Source organism: Chaetodon trifascialis, chromosome 5 (genome assembly GCF_039877785.1).
Source record: "Chaetodon trifascialis isolate fChaTrf1 chromosome 5, fChaTrf1.hap1, whole genome shotgun sequence".
Taxonomy (NCBI): Eukaryota; Metazoa; Chordata; class Actinopteri; order Chaetodontiformes; family Chaetodontidae; genus Chaetodon; species Chaetodon trifascialis.
Window position 1 is genome coordinate 21285736 of NC_092060.1, and position 20563 is coordinate 21306298.

Here is a 20563-nt window from a genome sequence, read left to right on the forward strand (position 1 = left end):
GCATGACTCCAGCTATTACTGGCACTCAGGCAGATATGAAGTTTACCCAGAGGTCACCCCAGTTGATGTAGCCTTAACTCATTGCTGTGATTAGTTTCAGTTAATCTGTGTTTTGCCGACACTGGCTTCACTTCCTAATCAGCCAAATCTGTTACTTGAAATATTATTACATTTCTTCCTCTTAAAACCCAACATGTCGACAGGCACTGAAGTGTACCCCTTCCCTTTGTCACAAGCTAAGCCTGCCCTTTGGATCAAGGTGACAAAGTACATACATGACCAGAAAGCTTTGTTAATGGCCGTGCTATTAACACGCTCTGCTGGCCGGTCCACCGCTGTGGTCCAGACTGAAATATCTCAACAGCTGCTGGATGGGTTGCCATGAAATTCAGTGGAAATATCCATGGTGCCCAGAGGATGAACCCCAATGACTTTGGAGATTCCTTGACTTTTCCTCGAGCGCCACCATGAGGTTCATCTTTGTGGTTTTGAGGCAAATATCTCCACATCTGAGGGGTGGACAATCACAACATTTGAAACAGGCGTTCATGTTCCCCTGAAGATGAATAACTGGTGATCCCTACTTTGCATCGCCATCATCATCATCAATGCTTTTTATGTCCAAATGTCTGCAAAACTGATGACGTTCCCATCACACAGCTGAGGATAAAATCATCCTCCAAGGATGCCAACAAGCTAAACTAGGATGTTAGCATTTAGCTTAAAGCAGCACTGTGCCTAAGTATGGCTACACAGAACCTTTTCAGTCTTGTTACAACAATAATAAGGATATAGTTCAAGTTTTTCAAGATTCGTGGGCTATTACTCCAGTAACAGAAATCCAAAAACACAGTGCTGCATAAAAACTACTGTCAATTCATAGACAGAGGATATGTAAACATACTGTATTTAACTGTGTTTTACCGCTGGGGTCTGTGGGTCATTGTGCATCATTTTCTGTAGCTGACGTCTGAAACCTGCCGTCACTTTAAAAGTCTCATAAAATTAGTAAAAGTCTAAGTATTTACCCTCAGATAAAACTTTTTTTTTTATGTAGACTATGAGTCCCATGTGGAAGAAAACTTGCAGGACATACCAGAACATTGTATTTATTATAAGAACTATAATAGGAATAAATACAACATTGATACCAAGTTTAGTAGCACAGTTCAGGCAGGATTAATACTATCACAAAATAGTTAAACTTTTTAAAACAGTACAGACCTTTCACAAACTATTTCACAGTACAATATGTCTCTTTATTGATCAGTCTTGTGTAGTATTTCATTTTCAAAAGCAAATGTTTTTACAAAAGAAGGCAAGAAGTGGCTTGTGATGCTTTATCATAAATGTATAATACTGCTCTATTCAACAAAAATATAGTAATAGTGTATTTGCAGTCATTTATTATCTTTTTTTTTTACTGTGTAAGTACAGTACAAGTCCTGCTTTCAGTGTTTGCATGATAGTTCTTTGAATTCTTACAATATACATGTTTGAAAAATATAATGCAAAACAAATTAGTACACTTTATCTCACACAAATGTGCACACAAAACCATAGTCTAACCTGATAAACAATATATCTAATTGCCTATTAATGTTTTAAGTCATAATTGAATTTGCATAGCCAGAAATGCTAACTATCGGGCAGAGTGTAATTTAGTTTGATTAATCTTGCTAATCATTACAAAATATCAGGAATTGAATTGTAACTCACTCTACGCACTTGTCCTGTGCCCAGCACTGTTTGTTGTGGGTGCAGGTGCCAGTAGCACGCTCAAGGTACAAAGATACAACAGAAACACGAGAGTAAATATCTACTTCTTGAGGAATTGTTTCACAGCAGAAGACGTGGATATTTAAGTGAAAGGTGAGGAGAGGGGAATTACATATTTCATGGCAAATAATATTTCAACTTTTTTTTTTCTTGTTCATTTTCGTGCCTCACTGTCACAGGAGCATCCTGCTGGCGGCGAAATCTTTGCCTCACGCTCCGACGTCCAAGGAGAAGGTCACACTGCCCAGATAGCGGTCAGTGGGTGAATCATTAATGATACCCTTTCCATTCAGTTTGCATTGTACTTGGATGTGAGTGTCGTACTGCACTCCTGCAAAACGCACAGCCACCACCGGTGACGAGTAGTTTACCTGAGGTCAAGATATGACAGGTGTTATTTCAAGCTTAAATAAAACTGTCTGTATGTACAGCTGTTAGTCTCAAGGGTGACAGTTTCACTCACATGTCTGAGCTTCCCATAGTATGGATAGTACTTCATGTCAAAAATGCTTTTAGGAAAAAACTGGATTTCTCCCAAAGCATCTGGAGGTCCTTTCTGCAAGAGGAGGAAGTTAAGTTTTCTTGCTTCTGTGACACAATCGTGAGATACTTTTTATGGCATGTCGCTTATCACTGCAATAACATTACAAGCATGAGAGGAATGACGGCTACTGTACCTTAACTCCACAAGTCACATTTATTGGTTTGCCCTGGCCGGGTAAGTAACCAAGAATCTGTTGAAAAATGAGAATCGTAAGAAAAAAACTGTCATCATGCAAACTTTCAAGCTCATTTTGGTTCTATGTTGCTTTGTTTTTTTTTCAGTGTCTTCAAAATGAACTGCAGTGGATGTTTGCTGGAAATGACCTTGTGGGTTGAAATTCATTTTGGTAGCTTGCAAATTTCAGTGTGCAGACAACCTCTCATTTTCCCTTTGAGTGCAATTTTTTGTCCTGCTCTGTTTGGATGTACAAACTGTTCTCATTCAATGCTTCAAACTGACCTCTAGCAGCATAATATCTTTATACATAAATGAAAAAAATTGCATGCAAAAGTTTACTTCAAGGGAGAAGTGCTCAAACTTTCCACAATGCAATTCTGCATGAGTAACCATTCAGTACAGTATGTTACTGCACCTAAAGGCAGTGCACTTCTCGTGTCTTCAGCCTCTCCCTGAAGTGGCCACAAGATGTCACTCACTGAGAAACACATGAGCTTCAACAGTCCAGTAACACACTGTATCCGGCTCTCTCTTTGTTTTTTGTGCTGATATACATAATTAATCTTTTTAACATGCACTGTTTTACAGGTTTTGGTGACTGATATCTTACCCGGTTCATTCGTAGGAGGATGCATGGCCTTCCCTGAGAATAGCCATAGTGGGGGTCCTGCAGCCCTGAACAGTCCCCTAGCCAGGACCTCTTAAACTGACACGCTTTCCGCTCTGCGCTCTCCTCCAAGTCATCCTGCATGAAGTATCTGTCCTGTGCACAGCGAATGTTCTTCCTCTCCTGAGCGCCATCGTTGTACGCTGCAAATGGAGAGCAGAGAGAGAGAGGCAGAGAGGGAGGGAGGGAGAATGAGAGAGGGGAGCATAAATAAACCCTCGCTACAGCAATGCCCTGCCAGACTCAGGCCTCTGATTAAGGAAGCTTGACAAAAGCGGGGCGTGAAAAAAAAAATGCATTGAATTGCTGCACTCTGCCCACAAAGAGGCTTCCCTTCCCAGCATGCCCTGCAAGAACCAAATGGAAAAAGGGGACAAAGGTGGTGAAGATGAGGATTAACTCATTGCGTGCCCGCTTCATTTTGAACAAACTCAACAACCTCGTCCAGCACGATCACAATCGCTAATGACTCACACTTTAGATATTCATCCATAGACCTTGCATACTTCTTCCAGGATTTGCGATCAGAGGCGTTGAAGGCGATCTCGTGGCCTTCTAGGTGTGGGGCCATCGTCATACCTGCCAGTGGAGACGCAGAGACAGTCAACTGTGCTGAGACTCAAGTAGAAGCAACAGACAGAAGGACGGTGGAGCAGAGAGACGAGAGCAAAGCGACAGTGGAGGATACAGAGTGGAGTGAGTTTGGGGCTATATTTACCTGGTGGCATCACTCTGTCATTGAAGGTTGGATGGTAGGGACTAATAGACCACATGAGGCAAAACAAACAGCCGCCAAACATGGCTGCGAGAAAGATATAAAGTGCAGCATAGAAGAGAAGGATGAGGCCTGAAAGAGGAGTGAAAATGAGCTATTAGGTGGATATTTCTGATGGTGCATTTGCATAAAAGTGGCTTACATAAAGACAACTCTCAATACATACTGTCTCTGATCTGAGTGGAGAAAAACAAAGAGCCATAATGGATTTCCACCTTTGCTCAGACAGTGTGGTCTGTCTGGACTCCAGCTACTGTCCTTGATCAGGACAGTCACTAATTTGTTTACTCATACAAAAGCACTGTCCTCCATGACTGGACTTGCAAATAACTCCAGCAGTTTTGGTATTAAATGCACAGCACTGAACTAATGTGAGGACCCCACAATAAAGAAAGCCAAAGAACTATCATTGTTCTGCAATTTTCAATTAACAGTCCATTAGCAACTAATCAAGCCAAACGTGCCCTAAATTAAATGGCTTTTGCTGTGCGGGCAATTTCACAGGGGACTAGCTGCAGCCAGCCTTGCGTCCCCAGAGCCACAAAGGCCTTTCTGTTTGAGCTCAGTGAGAATTCTCCCAGCTGTCCTTTCACTCAGGAACACAGTGAACCTCCGGTTGCCATCGTAGTGAAGGTCTTTTGCAGCCATAGAGGCCCGGCCAGCTCCAAGGAGCCTCAATCACCCCACTCTGGTATTGTGTCCTCTCTTACACACTCGTCTCACAGCACACAGCAGAGACTTCAACTCAGGGCCTTTCTTCATCGGACACATGGGCCCCACTCCTCCACAAGTGTGCACACACTGGTTATGCAGCTGAAATGAGCTCTTAGCCCTGCCTGAGACCCAGCATTTCAGCTTATGCAAGAAACACACACTTTCCTTGGATATTCTCTCTACACTCAGTTGGATCATGTTTGCCATTGTGTACAGTGGAGCTGGGGGTGGGGGGGTGGGGTGGGGGGGGTGTTCAACAGCGTCACATCGCAGCTACCCTGGAATACCAAGAGGCTGCTCCATCATCATTGACTCAACAAACTTGTCCAGTCTGTCGCTTCTGCCAGAAAAGTTCGCCTGCACCGAAGCTCAATTTGGCAGTGAGCTCAGTGGATTCAAAAGAAAAAAGAAAAAAAAGCATCCCTACGTGTTTAACTGCAACTGAGGGGCCATAAGCATGTTAAGTTCAGCGATGAGGTCGTCGAGGCTTTGGGAAAGAGGCTCTGGAGAGCATGGTAAGATGTAGAGGAATGTGATTCCTGGCCAATGCGAGGCCCGGATCAGTGCGCTCCCGCTGGGGATACGTCCCCAGGCAGTCTGTTTTTGTCGGGACACTCTGAATTGTCCATGCACCTATGTAAACATTGAGCATAAGGACACACACACACTTGCAGGACAGTGAGCTGACTCACTGGACTGCAGAGACATTTCTCACCCTCTAAACTATCCCAGAGTGCATCGTTTAAAGACGTTCAAACACCATGGGCTTGTTTAAGATGGTTCAACTGTAACACACTCAACATTAGATCTGTAATCATTGGACACATGCAGTGAAAAATACTTTTGCATTAATCCAAACGTCCCTCCCCATACCCCAACAACATAGAACCTGTCTTCATCAACTCACTCCAGCTCTTTCCAGAGCGACCCATGAACTCGTTGGTCTCTGCATTCCACAGGTATGTCTTCAAGTCGTCTATTTTCTGGTGGAGCGTCCTCTTGGGTAACGGCCTGCGCTTCCATCTCTCAAAGTTCAGGTCTTCCTGCTCTAGTGGCTGGTGCTCGGCCAACTCCTCCTGCTCTTCCTCCAACTCTTGGCCATGTTTGAGTATCACTTTGTGAGGCTGGTGGAAAGAAGAAGAAGAGAAAAAGCCCTCACCACACATACTCTCAACTGCTAAGTTCTGCAGTCGACCTATTTTCTGTCCAAATCACTGCAGGAAAAATATGGCATGCCTTCTGCTCCGAGTACGACCGATGATATAAACTGCCAGACAGCGCTCTGCATATTAATGAACATCGCACTGCTGGTCCTGTCCCCTGTTTCTGCAAATTATAAACCCGCTGGTGACCTTTCTGGCACTCGTTGGGAGAGCTGACCTCCTCTGAGTGGACCCTCCTGCTTGGAGCAGCAGCTGCAGACAGCAGAGTTGGAGGGTCACTCTGACAGCCAGATGTTACTCACTGACTCTCAGCATCCGCAGGACAGGACACACAGATCCCAGAGGAATCACAGGACACAAGCCACTTCATTTGTGAGAATTTGGCCTTTAAAAGAATCTGCTGTTAAATGTTTAAAAATGCTTCTTGTGCGCTTTGGTTTTTGTGCCTGTTGACCGTTTGATCGTTGAGTTAATGGTAACTTTGCTGTTTATTAAATGACTTTCAGCGCGAGTGGAAAAGATGCCTTAATATCTGCGTCAGTGAATAAAGTGATTAGAAAGTTTTCCATGTAATTTCAGCACTTACAACACTTGGTGGATGGTTTTTTATTAGCGTCTCTTCAGCTCCTCCCTCTGTGGAACCGGGCTCCATCTTCTTCACAGAGAGAAAAGGTACTTGTTACGCACGTCACATCTACAGAGCCGCTGGATTTAAGCGACGCATCTTTCCATCTGCAAACTTGTCAAGTTCAACAACAGTCTCAAAACTTTCCACAACACGGCCAAGCTGTCTGAGCGACTTGCTCTTCAATCAGACACATGACAGAATCATTGCAGCCGGAGCAAACAGAATATCAGTGAAAGTTCTGACATACCTGAAGTTTTCTTTTCAATAAAAACGCGGATTAATATGTCGAAAACCCTCTTGACCCCCGGAGGAAGAAAAGTAATGTTTGTCAAAAAGTGTTTGGGGATTTCATTAGAAAGTTTTAGGCACGCAAAGGGGATCGGTATGGAGAACCTCCTTCAACTAGGCGCGCATCATAGTGAATGAACGCTGGACAGAGAAAAACCGGGGGTGGGATTCAAAGTGCTTTTTTTTGGGTCCCAGAGACGTTTTGGCAGCGACCTGCACCAGAGAACTGCATTCTGCACACGCACACCATCACCCATTGTCTGCTAAGCTGGGCTAACACCGAAGCAAAGCCTGAATACAATATTTATGGCTTATCCCAACACAAGACCCTGCAGTCGATCTGCGCACTGTACGCGCACAAAGGCGCGCGAATAATCATTAATATATTTGAAAACGTTTATTATTTATCATTATTGATCGGGTGCATATTTAACATGATAGAAAGGCATCATAAATATAACATCTGTCATTAGGTATTGTCCCTGCACATGCATGCATACTAATCCAGCTGCCAACGCCAGCATCGCCCATACTCTCCTGCAGCAACTGCTCACCAGAAGCTTCCCTCTGGTGAGGCTCAAGTAGCCCTCATCCCTGACCCCATCTGCACTCCGGTCACGTAACGCTCTGTTACCCCATGTAAAAGTGGGAGAGGGGGGACTTTTCAGAGTGTGCTTTTTTTCTTCTTCTTCTTCTCTTACATGAAAAGAGAAATTGCGTCATGGAAAAAAATCTGTTGTTTGAGATTCGCGCGGCAAAAACGTGCACGTGTTCGCGTGTGCGTGCGTTTATGCGAGTGTATTTTACAGTGAAGGCCCGTGATGCTGCTCACCAATTGAGGACATTGTGCAGAGAAGCAAAAATCACCTGTAAATCATTTCACGCACAAGTCCATGCGGAGTAATGGAAAGTTGACTGCAGCGTGCATGCCATTTAAAAGCGCCTTTAATGCATCTTATCAGTAGTTACAGGCTACAAATTCAATGCATTGTCCCTACAAGAGGTTATATGCGAATTTGTGCAGGGTAAAATCCATGGCTGGGTTAATCTGTGAGGGGCTGCTGAGCCCCTGTTAACCCTATGGTCATCCTACAATGTGCTCTGTGCTGTAATACTGCTGCTTTTTTTTTTTTTTTACATGGCCAGGAATAAAGTTACAGAAGGGAAACATTAAATCTTATGTTCAGTTAGTTTGTTAGTTACCTAAAAGAAACTCTAACACTACTTTGGACTACTAATGATTTAGGTGTTGTTCTATGATTATTTTATCCCTTTTTATCCCTTCAAATGCTGAGTCCTGTGCGTCAAAACATCCTTTTTAGTTCGGACCAGAATGAATTGTGCACAACAAAAATCGTCCTTGAACTCTCACCCTTACAAGACGTTCATGAAGGCAGCATGTGTCACTTTGTTGGACAACTCCACAGAGACTGTTGAACTCATGTCCTGCTTCCTGAATGTCCGACGGCTCTTGAACGTAACGCCGTGCTTCTGACAGATGGTGGCGCTCGATGCTCAGCCTGCCCATGGAATCGACTCCCTGTACCCACACACCTGCGTCAGACACTCATTGGCAGTAAGATATACATTAAACACACCGAACCTGATTTATTTCAGCACATGTTTTGTAAAACAGGCTTTTACTCAGAAAATTTTACCGTTAGTCCCAGTGATAAACCCTCAGGTGGTCAATATGGATGCTAATGACCTGTAGCAGATTACCTTGACTCTCTTCTCTCAATTAAGTTTATTTATTGTAATCATTGCTTATATTTGCTCAGTCTACTTATGGAAGTGTATAGTCTTTCTTTTAAATCCCAATACAATTTTTCGATTTGTTCACTTCAGCTAACGCTACATCAGCTTGCCCTCGATCATCTTGTATCTTGTAACGTAAACCGTTAAAGTAAACACGAACAAGCTAATTTTAAAATGGCGGAAGATTTGTCTTTCGGTGAATATATAACAGAACGTGTCATTTTATCGACGGAGACGACAATAACAGATTATCAACCATGTTAAGTTTTTTATGTTGTTCATTTTTAATGTAACTTTAATCAATAAGTGAGGGTACAGTTACTGACAGGTTTGTAACGGAAAGTAACGAATATGGCGGTGTAACGGCCACGAAGCTAGTGGGAGCTGGTAATGTTTTAGTTAATTAAGTATCGTTACACTGCTTTGAAACAACCACAAGTAACGACTTCTTCCCTTTTTTGAGTACCTGTGTGACATGCGCACATACAACCACCAGCAGCAGCAGCGACCCCCTGTCAGACACCGACACGCCGTGAGGACAGAGACCGTCGGACGTGTCAGCAGCCGCGGGATGTAGATGAGACCGAGTCGGGCTCAGCGGGGACGGAGGGCTGTAGTCAGAGAATGCAACAGCAAAGCGAACACACCGTCTCCATTAGCCCACGATTTAATACAGCTAGCTCTCAGATATATAGCGAATAACGCTGAGTCGTGATTATTTTTTATTTTTTTTAACTTGCAAGAGGATCGTCCGGTGGACTGCGTAAACATCCTCCAGCCAGCATGCCTCCTGCCCAGAGCCTCCAGTCCAGCGGGCTGACTCTCTCTGAGACAAGCATGGGTAGGTGTGTGCAAGGTCAACGGCGTGTCTGCAGCAGGTTTTACCAATTAAATAATGACAGGGATTTTATTGAAAAGCGTATTTTCATTGTTCGTACGTCGACAAATTTTGATAAATTGGCCTTTAACGTCATATTTGGTAATAACACTAATAGCCTTTGTTGCAGACAAACACTCGTTGCATCATCACACCGTGTTTTTTTTCTGGTCCAGGCCGCAGCGCGTCACTGCAGGTGCGGCGACGTTGAGTAACCACAGCAGCCTGGATGTTTGGCGCTGATGGTTAACAGATTTTGCCAAGATCCTTGCTTGCTGCCCCGAAAATTAAAGGAATAAAACGATATAAGGGTAAATTAGTATATATTTTGTATGTTTCAGTGCAGCCTAATTGTCGTAGTCGCTCACAGTTTTGCTTTTGTGGTACAAATGGTCGGACCATCCATCCAAGTTTGCTTGAGACGTCCTCATCCTTAGGCAATGCTTATTCGCACTTGTTAGAGGTGTAATCATACTGAAATGGTTATATCACACAGACCAAATAGAGTAATCTTCAAATAGCCACTGTTGTAATATCATGCGACTAGTGTTAAACAAAGTAATATTGCTTCTACATTAATTTTCTTTACTGTGAGTCACATAATACTTGAATGTATATTTCTAGTTTCCTGGCCTCAGGTATAACTCCTACAGTTTTCAAATGAATTCACATAATAAACAAATCTAGGTATGTATGACATTAGCCATTAATCCTTTACCATAAAAATCATTCAGGGTCGAGCCTCAGGACTCTGATTAAATCAAATGTGTCAGCAGTGTTTTTGCTTAATACTTATACTGACTATCAGATGAGTTGGCAAATTGTTTGCATTTCATATGTCATTTGACCTATGCTGTAGTCTCTGAGATTAAAACTGAGGGGATGTGATTAGATGGATGATTGAGACATGTATCATTAACTTCACCCACGCAAAACAGCCATTGTTTCAGTTAACTGTAATATAGCAATTGAGAACCAGAAGCAGAAAATAATCTACAGCACAGAATTAAAATGAACACAGTCCCAGAGGAAATGCAGTCTCATCACAGTATAATATTCATCATAATATAACTCCCAGCTCTGCAAAATTTGACATGCATTTCTAGATCATTAACCCCAGAGGCTGTGTCTGTCATTATGAGGCACCATGATGACAAGGTTTGGCTGAAACCATGTGCTCAGTGGAGTGATAAGCACTGATGTACTTCTTATTGATCTCCCGACTGGAGCATCAGCATTCAGTAGCAGTGACGTCTGTCTGTGGCTTGCCAACGCTTGTGTTTCCACAAATTGATAAGACCAAACATAGAGGTGACTTAGATGATCTATTATTCTCTGCCAAGCCGTGACCAGCTCTCTGAAGACCGCAGAAGAAACCGAAGAGGTCAAATAAATGGACTATAGAAGCAAGTGGGCCTTACTCTGTCATAGTTTGGGTCTGCAGTCCAAGTGCTGCTGAAGGAAGTGCATCAGAGAAAATAGTTGAGACTGCTTGTAATATTACTTGCCAGTTCCTCCCGTCTCTCCTCATTTTGTAACCTCACCAAAATGTCCTGAATATTATTGGCGATGATTCTCACCCAGCAGCTCCCCTATGTGAGGAGACGATGTTCAACTCTTGAAAGGCAAACCTCTCACACGTTAAGGTACATTTTGTTTCTAGTTTAAGGTTGACTTTGACCTTGTATATGCTTATTTTTAAGACTTTATTTTTATGGCTATTTGACATCTGAATTTCAAACCTGTTGCCCTTTAATGTGTATCATTTTCAGATTAAAATACATTAGGTATTTTAATATGTTCTTAGATAAATGAAGGTTCTATTAGTAGAACAGGATGTTCTGTCTGCTCTGCTGCACTGTGAGCTCACCAAGGCAAGTTACTAACTATGTTTGTTGTAATGTCATTAAAGTTAACTCGTTTTATTTCAGAATACGGATATACAGGATACGGTTACCTGGCCAACTCTTACTGGAGATAATACACAGGGTGCATACATGAGTCATATAAAAACTAAAGTGCCTGTAAAGGTTTTCACCTCCATTTATGCCTTTATTAGACAGTGTACAGAGAGCTGAGAGGATGTTAGTGGAGAGAGACAGAGGATGAAGGGGATGACAACAAAGGTCCTCAAACTTGAAGCGGCTGTGCTGCAATTACATGATCAACATCTCAAAGCCCTACAGCACCAGGATGCCCTTTAATTAAACCTCTTAACACGGATCAAATAGAAAAAGCCTCTTTAATGTAAGTTTAATGTCAGTTTGTTACTGGTAAGAATAATTCCTATGTGTACTTTGGGGTTCAAAAACAATGTTTCATTGGAAATGCCTGCAAAGTGTAGAATCAAACAAACAGAGTGTGTCAGGAAGTTTTTGCATTTAAGTAAAAGTAAAAATGTAAAAATCTGAATATATCAAGTTAATCTGGGTGTTTTGTTTTATTGTGCTTAATGTTGCCTTAGAGACCAGGTTTTTTTTCCATCATGAGCAACATAAGTTATTTTTAGAGCTAACTAGTATCGTAGCTTCTCGGAATACAGCCCTGCATTTTGAAGTCAGCGTCATTATGGAAGTTACTTTCCCTGTATATCTGCAAGACATAGCAATGAACTGACAATGTTAAATAATGTGTAAAGACTGTATGTAAGCCAAAGTTGTAGTCACAGTTTTGCTGAAAGGGTGCTGAGTGTTTCACAGGTTGCCTTTTTTAAGTTAATTTCTCCGCCTGTTTCCCTTAAAAACACATACAGTACAAATAAGATCAGCCAGTTTGCAGCATCTTCAAAGCAGCGTGTCAGTGTGACAGAGCCAGTGAACCTCTGCTCCAGTCATGAATCTCTTTAACTACTTGCCATTACAGCATTGCTTGTGATGGATTCTAGTCGCAGCCTCATCTTCTAATTTCATGTCACTTTACTGATGATGCGAGCAGTACTGTTCCCTCGTGTGTTGTCTTATAGGCTCTTTTAAGAGGAGGAAGAGGAAATCCATAATAGTGACGGTCTTGCTGCTCATTGTGTCTGTGCTCATCCTCATCTTTGGCCTGGCAGCGACCACCAGGACGCAGAACATCACCGTTGGCGGCTACTACCCAGGAGTCATTGTGAGTGCACATTCACACCTGCGTGCAACAGCAGCGGGCACAACACAGCAGGTCTGTTCAGTCAGAGTTCATAAAAAGTGAGGTGTGAGTGTTGTGAGAGCGTTTGCTGCGAGCTCTTCCCGCTCCTGGACTCTAATGAACATAATTGCTGAAGGTCTCTGAGAGGTGAATTTTCCCCACATTCATAATTCAGCATCGCTGTCATTAGAAGCTGAGTGAGCGTCTCAGTCCATAAATGTGTTTTCTTCACAGTGTTTGGCTTTCAGCATTTTTCGTCTTACATAAAGAGCTACCAGGAAAGCAGCCAGTGTATGTCAGCTGTATTTCTAAAGGTGCTTCTATTCTAACTTTAACCTCAGGTTCATCAGATTCATGGTTTAAATCATCAACAAATAATGGAATTTACAGAGATTCAAAGAGAATAAATCTCAGATCCAGAGTAAATTCATTTACAATGTATTTTGCTCATCTATAAAAGTGTAAAGTTCATTTTATTGTAAACATGCTGAAATGCTTCTCCAGAGCATTACTGAAACACTCACCGCTTGATTTATCCCACTGTGTTATGAAATCTAAGCTTTATCGTCAAATTAGATAAATGCTAACAGCTCTTTTCTCTCGTTTCAGCTGGGCTTTGGCTCTTTTCTGGGAATTATTGGTGCCCATTTGATAGAGAACAAGAGGCAAATGGTAAGAAGATTTATATTACCTCTGTGCATTAAGATCACATTCAGTGCTGGCTGTCTCCTTGTCTCTACAGTCACAGAGCACTCTCATTAAACTGCTTATCAGTCCCAATTACCTTACATCAGCTTGATTATGTCGTTAATGCGACAGAAGACACAGCAGACCTAACCCAGACTCCCGCTTGGCCTGAGGAGGTTTGTGTATCAGAGCAAGTATCCTGGGCTTCAAGGGAGATGCAGCCAGAAATAGAAGCAGGGTGTAAGTGGAGGAGGACAGATGTCCACACTGGAATGTGGGTGAGAAAACTGCAGATGAGAGGAGCAGGTGGGACGTGTCAGGCAGGGACTGTCAGGGCTGAGTGAAGGATGATTTTGTACCGTGACACCTTTCCCATAATGAGTTTAGATGTCTGGAGTCTGTGTGTGTGTGTGTGTGTGTGTGTGTGTGCGTATGTGCGTGTGTGTGTGTTTGTGTGTGTGTGTTTGTGTTTGTGTGTGTGTGTGTGTGTGTGTGTGTGTGTTTGTGTTTGTGTGTGTGTGTGTGTGTGTGTGTGTGTGTGAGCGAGTGAGTGTGTGACTGAGTGTGTGCCATGATGACCTGAGCTACAAGTTAGACCACACAGCCTCTTGTTTGTTCTTTATGCCATAAAATGTTATTATATAGAAAATGTGTTGATATTATTCATGGTTTGGGGTATTAGAGGCACATGAATTTTGTATAACAACAATTTTGATAATCGATTAATGGTGCCATTCACATTTTAAGCAAAAATACCATGAATTCTATACTTCTTGATGCTCACATATGAATTACATTTTTTTTTGTCTGCAATGATAGTTAATTGAATATATTTGGACTTCAGACTGTTGGGTGGACAAAACAACCTCGAAATGGAAATTGTGATGATATTTATCACTGTTTTCTGACATTTTAATGAATTAATTAAGAGAATAATCAGCACATTAATCAATAATTAAAAGATTTGTTAGTTACAACCCAAATATTCAGTGCAAAGAATAATTGTCTATACTTTCATAATTGTAAATGGGTGAAAGTAAGTGAATCATAATTGACAGGGAAAGTTACTGTGATTCAACTAATAGTCCTGTTAGCAGAAATCAGCATCAAACAATGACAGCTTCCATTTCCACCCAACAGCTCAAAATAAAGGACTCTAATCACCAATAAGGTGTGAGGTATAAATAAAGCCAACGGTTTCACTGAAGACATGCGGAAACATTATTGATGTGTGCAGGTGCTGTTTTTGTCATTCTAAAGAAAACTCAAGCAGCCTGCGTCATCGGGACTGTGTGGGTGGGTGTGGGTTGATCGGATTTGATTGACAGCGGCCTTGCAGCATGATTAAACAGCCCCTGAACTGTCACCAGACTTGACTCAAACGCTAAATCCTGATTACCGCATGTATCAAGTTTTCTCATCTGAGAAAGCACAAATACAGAAATGTCTCAATGAAAATAACTAAACCTGATCTTAGTTTGGTAGAAACAGTGTGCTGATGGAGGACCTCTAAGAAACTGATTGCAAATGCATGTCTAGGGACTTCAGGGATGATTAAGTATCGACACATCTGTCAAATCTTAAACATGTGTTGTTGAAATTGCCATGACATGCTGCTGGGTATGACGGCTGTCAGCACGGAGTGCATAAATCCCTGTTACCTCTAGCTGTTGAATCTGTTGTGCCACTTTCACTGCCTCCCTCCTGTGAGCCGGGGTGACTGCAGGCAGGGTGGGGTGACGTGTAATTGAATACATGCTGCCTTTCATTGAGGAGTGAAAGGAGGAGAGTTAGGCAAATGGAGGAATTAAGGGTTGCAGCGCCTACAAAGAGCTGGGCGCCGTGCCAGGCCCGAACGCCATGGGAGCTAGGTGACGACCACAGCACTCTGTCACTGTTGTCCTTTACCCGGCCCTCCACCCCCTCCACCCGCACCCCTTTCAGAGGGATTCATACTTAGATGATACACGTTTAAACGTAACACAATACAAAAGCAACTAAAAATGGAAATCCTGCCTGTTAACGTTGAGTTTGTAGTCGTCTGTAAAAACAACATCATTACAGCATGATGAAGAGTGATGAAGCTGATGCTCCTCTGTTTTCCTTTCACAGTTAGTGGCGTCTATTGTCTTCATCAGCTTCGGGGTGGTGGCTGCCTTCTGCTGTGCGATTGTTGATGGAGTTTTTGCTGCAAGGCACATTGTAAGTACCACTGAAGCTTCCACTCATTTAACTAAACTGATGAATTATAGATATAGATAACACTTACACACTGACGTATAACAAGCCTATTAATCAATGCACCCCCATCAAAGCTTAATATGCCCTGTCTGCATTAGAAATACATTAAACATATGCCCTTCTGCAAGGGCTGTGCCACTGGCAGAAGGGCAGGCTGCAGCCACTGCTGCACCAGTGAAATAAATATATTTTGTGGTAGAAGGAGATTATTCTCCATTACGCAAAGTACATGAAACAATAAATAACCACTAATGCACTCTTAAAACAATTAAGCTAAAATAAGTTATGGCTAGGTGAAAAAGGAGATGAGCGCCATTAGCAGCTTTTTGTTTGCCAGTGGTGTCAGTGAAACGGAAAAGGCGAAATCTTCTGCTCACTAAACTACAAAGAGGCAAGCTGTTAAGTGGCAGAGGATGAAGAAAAGACATATGACGCAGTGGTAGGCTGAAGCGATCCTGTCAGAGCTTGCACATGCTCATATTTCTGGCTATCTGCTAAATTTATCTGAACTTGTTGTTGCTTGTTAATATTTCAGAGTTCCCAAACTAAATCGCACTTTTGGTGCCAAAGGACACAATCCTTTCCTGCTTTACCTCGACCATACATCAAGTGCAGGGCTGCACAATTAAGTGGATAACAAACACAATTATGTTTTTACAAATGATTTGAAATCATTATAGGTGATATTGATTCTTTGCATCCAGTCTAGTGCATCCAAGTTCAAGTCCAACACCTCACAGGTGTTTGCTTGGAGCACTCAGTGATAAATGGAGCTCTGCTTCAGCCAAGAACATCATACCACACAGCTGAACGCGAATAAATAATCCTGATCTCAAATTTTTCACAGTAAAAATAAAAAGAACATTACAGCTGTGATGCCCCCCCTACACACCCATATTATCTCATTATCTGCTTGCATTGTGTCCTGTTGGTTTTAAGAGCACATCAAGCACAGTACACAGCAAAACTACATGTCAGCTTCATTTTATTATATTTTGTCCAGAAACCAACTAATCCTGAGTAATACTACTCCACCTCAAGTTTGCCCCATCAGTTAGTTGGTAATTCATTGCAGCCATTAATCATGCAGCACTAATCAGGTATGAGTTCCTGCCATTATTTCTTTGTTTCTTCGAACTGAGTGTATGTTTGCAAGCAGACCATAATAATGATAAATGTTGTGTGTTGTACTGCAGGACCTCAGGCCTCTGTATGCCGGCCGTTGTGAGTATCACTCCAGTGAGACCGCGTCTGACCGCGATGTAAGAAACACATATTTCACTTTCTGTTGACAGAAATACGATGAATTCATCCTCAGTGTATATGCATGACCTGTCAGTGCAGCTGTTGTATAGGGACAAAATGGCGGGAAAGTAAAATCATTTCTGACCTTCAGGTGCCCTGTCAGACATCATCGCGCACACCCTGCAACCTGCGCGTGAAGAGCAACACCTGTTACTGCTGCGACCTCTACAACTGCGGAAAGTGAGTACGCCGGTCAGCCCTCTGAATCGGTGGCTACGTGCTTTGCTGTGCTGCTTTGATTGTTTGGATTTTGGATGTGTACTGTTGTGTGATTTTTGTGGGAGATTTTTTTGCACTGCAACTGCTCTGATTGTATTAGAACAAGAATGTTTCTTTTCTTTTAACCTTTGTTTCAGAGAACATCCTCTTATGGGACTTCAGAATAAAGATGTTTTGAAAAAGTTTAGGAAATCATCCATGATTTGGAAGTAGGTCCCTTTTTTTCTAGAACCATATCGGCCATTAATGATCAACTTTTTTTTTTTTTTGATGTGATGAATGAACCAAAGTAATATTGTAGTTTTTTTATTTAACCCATCATAGAACTGTGTTTTTATGGTGGCATTTCCTCTGCATGTCCTTTTGTGTCACCCATCCATGTCCTCTGTGTCTCTATCAGATTTTACAGACATGACTGATTTATCAATATAAATCAAAACCTGTTGTATGTCTTCATTGTGTCCTAAATACAAATGCACAAATCCTGTTGGTAGCAGCATTTGAAAGAACTTTATTAGTGACTTTTGTGGCTTGACTGTAGGCTGTTTCCCTCTCTGTTCCACCCACTGGGCTAGCCGTGTCGAGGTGATTGGAGGCTACCATGAATACACAGATGTGAAGAGCTGCCAGGACGTGGTGCACCTCTATCACCTGTTATGGTCGGCTACCATCCTCAACATTGTGGCCCTCTTTCTGGGCATCATTACTGCCGCAGTGCTGGGAGGTTTCAAAGACATGGTAGGTCAAGTGAATGATTTACCAGCAAAGAAGAGAAAGGGCTTAAATACCGAATGTCTGATAGAAACTGATCAATATTCCTCGTGTCCTTGTCAGACTCCCTCTGCTGCCTCAGAGAGTACATCTGAACCAGAGGCCATCACAGCCCCAGTCCCCTCAGAGCCGCCTCCACCCACCACTTCCCTCAACTCGTACTACAACGCTGCCCCCTGCCTGCCGCCTTACACTGCCTACGACGTGCAGGTACAACCCTGCAGCACTGCATGATGTGGTCAGACTGGGAATTTGGTCTAATCAGTTATTGATTGATGGTTGCCAGTTATATTATCAGTAAAGTTCAGATGAAGGATTTCATTGAAAAAGAAATAGTATGTGAACTTAATCAGCCAATATTATGACATCGTGGCAATTTTAGAAAATATTGCAAACAGGTTGGTTAAATGTCAGTACAACAGAGAAGTCTGACTGTTCTGTGTAACGAATAGTTGAAAAAGAAAACAGGGTCCATCTGCTCTGACAGCCCCCCTCCCCCAACATGCAGAGCTTCAGATCTCAACATCTGACTGTCATAAAAACTGTTCAAAGATACCGTCTGCATCTCTCTAAGCTCTGTAAGTGACATGAGCTCATAAACACATCCAGGACCAAGATTCTAAATATATTAAGATATAAAATTTTACCCATAATTTATTTTTGCTTGCGTTTAGCTACATATTTGCCTGTTTTGTGTTCCTCTACCAGTTGCCCTTTGGAGACAAGTTAAGTGACTGATTGAATGTTCAGTAGCAGACAGACGTTATACTGAAAGCAGACTCGTGTTTTGCTGTTCCAGCAGGGCTCCTTCATGTTCCCCGACTCCTCGGGTCTGTCAGATGACTCCCAGTCTGGAGCCAGCCACCTGTGGCCCACAATGATCCCTCCACGCTACTCCCCTCCTCACAGCCATCCTGATGAGAAGCCCCCGCCGTACAGCCCGTAAGACGCCTTCGCGCACAGAGGACACCTGAAACGTTAGCGGGTGTTGTTGGATGCTTATTGGGTGGTTTGAATGCACAATTCCTCTGGGCTCTTCCTCACGATTGCTGCAAACTGTGCAGAGGAAAAGGTGGTGAGGAGGAGGAGGAGGATGGCCACAGAGCACGAGTTAACTTTGAGTTCAGCCCAACACACGGGAGCGAGTGTTTGTCTCCCTGGGCGTCACTCACACGCACGCCTGCACTGTGTGTGTGTGTGCGCACATACACATCAACAAAGAGAGACAACCGGTTCAACGCCAGGACTGTTTACAAATCTATCTGCCTTAATGCAAATGGACTCACAGTGCTGCAGCACTGGGCTCCTCCTGTACAAACCTCTCCTCCAGCTCATGCTTTATGTTCACCTCTCTTTAGCACATCTAATGCTCCAGTGAATGCTTCCTGCCTCAAGCGGCACGTACGACAACGCCCTCACTGTTTGCACAGAGGATCACAGCACAGCTACCAGCCTCGTGTGAGTTAGATGAAAGCTTTAGTGTCTTTCCTGAATCTGAATCAGCTAGAAAATGAAAAACAATAGAGTTACAAGCCCAAGCAGTTGTTTCTTCCGCGGTCAATAGTGTCACTGTACATTACTAAAGGCAGAGTTAGTTGTCATGGAGGTGTTACATGCTCATAATGTATGTACAGCAGTATGATGTACAGTTGCTCCTTTAGCAGTTAGGTCTAAGGTATACAAACAGGTCATGGTATCTATTTATCAACTCTTCGGTTTATGTTCAAAAATATCTTATCAACGTGTGGTGAACTTTGCAGAGCAGTGTTAATAAAGAAATAAGCTATTCTGCGGTAGTTAAGTCAGGACGGTTAACAATTACACTCCAAGCCCTATTTATTGTATTTTCACTAAAGGCTACGAAGCAGGTCGGTACATACCGTCTCCCTATTTGTAAGTAGTGGTAATATCACATCTACAAGTTGAAATGTGTTGTGTGTCAGGAATAAACGTGAGACAGGGTGAGCAGTCAGTGCTGGATTCACTGACGTGAGATGGGAGCTCATGGAAAGTCAAAAGATCTGTTGTTCACTGAGGAAGAGTGTAAACCAGTCTGTCTGCTTTAATCGCTGCTTTTTATAATTTAAACACATTCTCAGGGGCTGACTGTCAGTTCCTTTTTGTCTCGCTATTAAAAAATGTTTTGTGTAATTCAAATAGTGCGTTTCTTTTCATTATTTTTTGATCGTTGGTAAAATGTCTCTACAATTTCTAGAGGGATTGCCATGATGTTTGGTGCAATGTGCGTGTCCCCCATCAAGGTAAAACTGTGGTAACTTTGGTGATCGCTTATTTTTCCATGTAGCACCATAAGCTGGTCAAACATTTAATTTCCAAAACTTTGGTTTATGGCTAAACACTCAGAAAACTCAACCTCAGCTCCATGTTTATGTTTCATGTGAATTAGCAACTGTTAGCATGCTAGCATGCTACATCAAAACAGTCAACGTGGTAAACAAGCTGTTAGCATGGTTGTCGATGACTCTTGGTACATATTTCATCAGTGAAATCTGTGTTTATGTGGTTATGCCGTGGAAGTTTATCCACTTTTTCACCAGGGACTGAAGCAAAAGAAATTTCAATAAACAAATGAGTCTAATTGTACTCGTGAATTTGTCCAGTGGAGTTCAACAGGCAGGATGTTGAATCAGCTGTTCAGATTTGTTTCATATTTTGCATTGACAGACTGAAAAGTTTTTATCAAGCTTTACATCAAGGCTGGTCGTGCAAGACAATTAAGTTAAAATTATAAAAGAATAATTTATTTACTATTCTGGGAACCTCATTGCTAGCTGACAGAAAAGGGACATTTTTACAATGCCAAAAGAGTAATTAATATTTTTTGTT

The 20563-nt window shown here is 42.4% G+C and overlaps 2 protein-coding genes across 8 annotated transcripts; one reads left to right on the forward strand and one right to left on the reverse strand.

The window, feature by feature from the left end:
• Window positions 1–1093: 1093 nt before the first annotated feature.
• Window positions 1094–6882, reverse strand: atp1b4 (ATPase Na+/K+ transporting subunit beta 4). Of its 2 annotated transcripts, none has more exons than XM_070963465.1 (9): window positions 6695–6882; window positions 6406–6474; window positions 5564–5780; window positions 3886–4014; window positions 3642–3746; window positions 3111–3310; window positions 2457–2513; window positions 2243–2335; window positions 1094–2150 (listed from the first exon to the last, which is right to left on the reverse strand). In XM_070963465.1, the coding sequence occupies exons 2-9, from the start codon at window positions 6469–6471 to the stop codon at window positions 1989–1991; spliced, it is 1029 nt and encodes a 342-aa protein (XP_070819566.1). In that variant the 5' UTR covers window positions 6472–6474; window positions 6695–6882; the 3' UTR covers window positions 1094–1988. The 2 variants fall into 2 exon arrangements, with proteins under 2 accessions (XP_070819566.1, XP_070819567.1); XM_070963466.1 differs by having other exon boundaries at window positions 6406–6471; window positions 6695–6871.
• Window positions 6883–8231: 1349 nt separating this feature from the next.
• tmem255a (transmembrane protein 255A) lies at window positions 8232–20309 on the forward strand. 6 transcript variants are annotated; one of them, XM_070963472.1, is made up of 10 exons: window positions 8232–9334; window positions 12333–12475; window positions 13103–13165; window positions 15293–15382; window positions 16618–16683; window positions 16818–16906; window positions 17083–17154; window positions 17521–17683; window positions 17780–17926; window positions 18519–20309. In XM_070963472.1, exons 1-10 carry the CDS (start codon window positions 9277–9279, stop codon window positions 18660–18662), a joined length of 1035 nt encoding a protein of 344 aa, XP_070819573.1. In that variant the 5' UTR covers window positions 8232–9276; the 3' UTR covers window positions 18663–20309. The 6 variants fall into 6 exon arrangements, with proteins under 6 accessions (XP_070819573.1, XP_070819569.1, XP_070819571.1 ...); XM_070963468.1 differs by having other exon boundaries at window positions 8975–9334; window positions 17515–17683; window positions 18516–20309; XM_070963470.1 differs by having other exon boundaries at window positions 8975–9334; window positions 17515–17683.
• Window positions 20310–20563: the final 254 nt, after the last annotated feature.

What these genes read in the sequence shown, in the direction of transcription:
- atp1b4 (XM_070963465.1), bottom strand. Translation starts at nt 6,471, where the DNA reads ATGGAGCCCGGTTCCACAGAGGGAGGAGCTGAAGAGACGCTAATAAAA. An exon ending in TCCTCCTACGAATGAACCGG is followed by an intron (nt 2,514 to 3,110) that starts GTAAGATATCAG and finishes ATTTTTCAACAG; the next exon opens with ATTCTTGGTTACTTACCCGG. An exon ending in ATGTGACTTGTGGAGTTAAG is followed by an intron (nt 2,336 to 2,456) that starts GTACAGTAGCCG and finishes CTCCTCTTGCAG; the next exon opens with AAAGGACCTCCAGATGCTTT.
- tmem255a (XM_070963468.1), top strand. Translation starts at nt 9,277, where the DNA reads ATGCCTCCTGCCCAGAGCCTCCAGTCCAGCGGGCTGACTCTCTCTGAG. An exon ending in GCTACTACCCAGGAGTCATT is followed by an intron (nt 12,476 to 13,102) that starts GTGAGTGCACAT and finishes CTCTCGTTTCAG; the next exon opens with CTGGGCTTTGGCTCTTTTCT. An exon ending in TGGGAGGTTTCAAAGACATG is followed by an intron (nt 17,684 to 17,779) that starts GTAGGTCAAGTG and finishes TGTCCTTGTCAG; the next exon opens with ACTCCCTCTGCTGCCTCAGA.